This window comes from Octopus bimaculoides, chromosome 7 (genome assembly GCF_001194135.2).
Source record: "Octopus bimaculoides isolate UCB-OBI-ISO-001 chromosome 7, ASM119413v2, whole genome shotgun sequence".
In the NCBI taxonomy this organism is placed as follows: domain Eukaryota; kingdom Metazoa; phylum Mollusca; class Cephalopoda; order Octopoda; family Octopodidae; genus Octopus; species Octopus bimaculoides.
In genome coordinates this window covers 77546015-77550559 of record NC_068987.1, presented here as the reverse complement: position 1 = coordinate 77550559, position 4545 = coordinate 77546015, and the positions used below count along the sequence as shown (strand labels likewise).

At 36.0% G+C, this 4545-nt stretch overlaps 1 protein-coding gene across 2 annotated transcripts in view; it reads left to right on the top strand.

Annotated features, from left to right (window-relative positions):
- The window catches only part of LOC106878350 (acidic mammalian chitinase), a 69994-nt gene extending 65810 nt beyond the window's left edge, over positions 1-4184 (top strand). For both annotated transcript variants that reach the window (XM_052969765.1, XM_052969766.1), the window contains 2 exons: positions 1165-1284; positions 3939-4184. In XM_052969765.1, the coding sequence (XP_052825725.1) occupies positions 1165-1284; positions 3939-4115 (297 nt within the window). In that variant the 3' untranslated portion in view covers positions 4116-4184. The remainder of the gene's footprint in view (positions 1-1164; positions 1285-3938) is intronic.
- The last annotated feature ends 361 nt before the right edge of the window (positions 4185-4545 follow it).

The window sequence follows — 4545 nt, the reverse complement described above, 5'->3', positions numbered from 1 at the left end:
TTTCTTATTCTCTCTCTCTCTCTCTCTTTCTCTCTACCCTGGTCACTCTTAGTGATGGTGAATTATTTCCTTGTTGGTTTTAAATTGTTGCTAGCCACCTTATTTTGGCGAGGGTAGCTTTTAACCCTGGAAGCAAACACACACACACACACGTGTTAAATCAGCAATGCCAAATAAATGGTGCCAAAATGTCCCCTACCCTGATATCTGGATGCCTTTTGTTGAGATCACTCTATTGCAAGCATTTGGGCCAAATCTCTAGTTTGAGGATAACTTTTCTTCCTACCAGTTTTGGAAACCTTGCAAAAAAAAAAAAACAAAAAAAAACAGGGGTATCAGTGCTGCCCTTTTATCCCAGACTAAACAGTAAAAAATTTTAAAACATAGAAGCGTTATAAACTGTGTTGTTTAGAAGCCCTCTTTGCAACAAGCTAGTCTGAGGTTCAGTCCTACAATGTAGCACCTAAGTCTTCTGCTATAGCTCTGGGCTGATTGATGCCTTGTGAGTGAAGTTGCTAGATGGAAACTGTGTGGAATCCTGTTATATATATGTATATATGTGTGTGTCATCATCATTATCATCATCATAGTCGTTGTCGTCATCATTTAACGTCCACTTTCTATACTGGCATGGGTTGGCCGATTCGACTGAGGACTGGCAAGCCAGGAGACTGCACCAGTCTGTATGTGTCTTCATATTTGTGTTTGTTACCCCACCCACCCCACTGCTTGACAACTAATGTTGATTTGTTTATGTCCCCTTAACTTAGCAGTTTGTCAAAAGAGACTAATAGAATATGTATCAGACATCGAAAAAAAAGAAAGTACTGGGTGGTGGGTGATTTGTTTGACTAAATCCTTAAGTGTGATGCTCCAGCATGACTGAAACAAGTAAAAGATAAAACTGAGAAGGAAACGGCAAACTCTGGTTTTGTTCTTTAGCACTCAATATAATCCTAGTATTTAGGGCTGCGAGCTGGCAGAATTGTTAGCTTGTTGGGCAAAATGCTCAGTGGCATTTCGTCCATGTTCATGTTGACTTTTCCTTTCATCCCTCTAGACTCGATAGAATAAGTACCAGTTGAGCACTAGGGTCGAAATTGGTGGCCTTGTGCCAAAATTTGAAATCAATATTATTCTAGCATTTGTTTCTTTCCTTTTCAGGTATGCCTTGCTCTAAAAAATGGTTCTAATTATGTTTGGGACGCTGACTCTGAGGTACCTTACCTCTACAATGATCTCTTATGGTGTAGTTTTGAGGACCCTAGGAGTGCTGCCAACAAGGTATGTTCACATGTTTTATTTTCTTCTGAAACCTCATTCTAGTGTTTGCTATTGAAATCATCATCTCTGCTATTGCCAAAGCAGCTAGAGTTTGGTTGCTATTTCTAGCGGGCCGAGCTACATTATAGAGGCACTCATTGGCTCATCAACTAGAGTATATTTATATGATGTAAACTGAGAGTGCCACATAAAACAATGATTACCATTTCTAGTGACTGTTAAACATGATATGACTTACCTATAATCTATTCAGGTATCAAAAGCTTTGAATTTTAGGAACTGCTATTGATGTGCAAGACCATAAACATGTATATATATGGTTGTGTGCTTTTACGGAGAAATGAGGTTTGGTGAAGCCTAAGTGCTTCAGAATGCTTTCAGAAGCATTAGTAAAAGCATAAGCATTTATAAGTAAATGTATCGTGATCCTGTTGTTCATTGTTTATTTCCAAGTTCAATCGATACTAATTCACCTGTATTCTTAATGGGACTCACCAATTACCTTCTAAATTATCGTCACAAAACTTATCAGTGGTTAACAAAATTTTCTTTGGCACTCCGTCACTTACGACGTCGAGGGTTCCAGTTGATCCGATCAACGGAACAGCCTGCTCGTGAAATTAACGTGCAAGTGGCTGAGCACTCCACAGACACGTGTACCCTTAGCGTAGTTCTCGGGGATATTCAGCGTGACACAGTGTGACAAGGCTGATCCTTTGAATTACAGGCACAGCAGAAAGAGTGAGAGAAAGTTGTGGTGGAAGAGTACAGCAGGGTTCGCCATCATCCCCTGCCAGAGCCTTGTGGAGCTTTAGGTGTTTTCACTCAGTAAACACTCACAACGCCTGGTCTGGGAATCGAAACCGCGATCCTATGACCGTGAGTCTGCTGCCCTAACCACTGGGCCATTGCGCCTCTACTTCTTGGATCATATGTATGGTAAATTCATTATGTTGATGATTGTATCAGAAAGTTGTTATTGATTGTAGTAATCAATAAGATTGATTTTTTTTTCATTTTTGAGATAACATAATTTATTTGGTACTCTTTTTCCACTTCTCCAAAATTTTCAAAAATTTCTGAACAGTTATATGTTATTTTTAGAAAGAGAGGAGAAAACCAAATCCTTAGTAGTCAAGGAAATAATCAATTAATAAAGACGCTTAATTAGTAATTATAATATGACATAATGTTGTAGTTAGCGGAGTCAGATACATTGTACCAACATTCCTTGTCAGATATTTCAATTTTAGCAGCTTATGGATACAATCTAGAGGTGTGGTTTACTGTTATAAGACGCAAAGTCAATGCCTCTATGCGTGCATGCACACACACAAACTTAGTGAAATAGTTTATGCAAATTGAAAATGAAAAATAGATAATAAATCGTTAACAGTCGATGTTATAAAGGCATCGATCGTAAAGTGCGGTTGATTTAGTTTCTTTTCATTAATTATTTTTTTAAAATTATTAAATCGAATATTATCACGACAGAAGAGAGGAAGGAAAATAATCTACAAAACCAACTTCGGTATACAACACGAGCACGCGTAACCTTTCTCTTGCACATATGGGTACACATACGATAACAATTTCGAGCAATTAGCTTCCTCTTTACCACGATATTATACGTACTACATAAGTTTAACAGATGGCTGATATTATTTGTTTGCGAACCGTAGTAATAATAACCATTTAATTTGTGTTAATGGGTAAGCGGTATCATTTATTTCGGAAATGTACTTGCCTGGCAAGTAATTTGATCTGAGATCGTGGGTTGAACCTAAAGCAAATACAGCATTTAAGACATATTAACCTTTCAAAATACACAGATATTATTAACTTCACTTATGCATTTATTATTTGGTGAGAAAATTTTCGTCGCATCAGCTGCGAACTGGTTACTGATACGGTCCCACTGCCGGTATAATAATCCGAAATATCTGTTACCTATATAATATATGTAGGTAATCTTCAAGTTTAGGGAGGTAAAAAAAAAAGTAAATAAAAATATACGAGGGAAATAACTGAACGTCTTGCTAGTATTATCCGTACTAATCTGAAATGTGTTCCTTTTTGTAGCTGTTTATAAATAAATCACACACGTGTTTTTTTGTTGTTTTTTTTCCCCCTAAAACAGCATGCGACGGAATTTTTTCTTATAAAAGTTTTAAATGTTTTTTTCCTTTTCCAAAACGGAAACGAAATAGTTTGCAGAAGTACCCGACGGAACGGAGTCAAACAGCAGGCAGAAAAGAAACAACATGGAAAGAACTTAGTCGATGGAAATGATTTATATATAAACAGTTAACTTCAATCATGTGTGTGATTTATTTATGAACAGCTAAAAAAAAAAAAAAAACAGATTTCAGAGCTAGCCTCTTTCTGCTTTTAATTCTGAGGAATTTCCATAAAAAGTAAATATTATTAAAATTTGAAACAACAATCAAATAACCTCAATGGTTTGTGAATGCATAAATACGTTGACAGTTGCAGGAATAAGGGAGATAATTTACGGGAGACAACTCTTTCATATAAAGGCTTGTTTTAGTAACTTAGTTGAGATTTGTTTTTTAAAACACTATTTTCACACCAATTTATTACTGTTATAGATGCATATATTTTATGATTTCTTTTTCTTTATTGTTTTATAGGCGAAACATTTTCTAAACAAATGTGGTGGAGTTGGTGTTTGGACCATTACTTTTGATGATGCTGAAGGAAAATATTCGAAAGACTATCAAAAGTTCCCAATAATTACTGCTGTGAAAAATGTTATAATGGGAACTGAGAATAAAGATTCCTCACCAGTTTCACAACCCCTGTTATAAATTTTGTTGTTTTATCCAAACAATTTTCAAAAATAATACTTTATAATAAAATTTTCTTTAAAAGACAAACTGAGTTCTTCTTCTTCGTCTTCTCCTCCTCCTTCTTTGAATATTAAGTATCCTGTACTTCTTTCAGTTATTAGACTGCAGCCATGCATGGCCATCACCTTGAAAGGTTTTCAGTGGAATGAATTGACCCCAGTCAATCTGTTTTGCTGAACTGCTAAGTTGCAGAAATGTAAACACACCAACACTGGTTGTCAAGCAGTGGTGTGGGATAGATAGATAGATAGATATGTATGTATTAATATATATATATATATATATATATCTGATTGGCTTCTTTTTGTTTCTGTTTACCAAATCCACTTGCAAGGCTTTGGTTGGCTAAGGCTATAGTAGAAAACATTTGCCCTAGGTGCCACAAAGT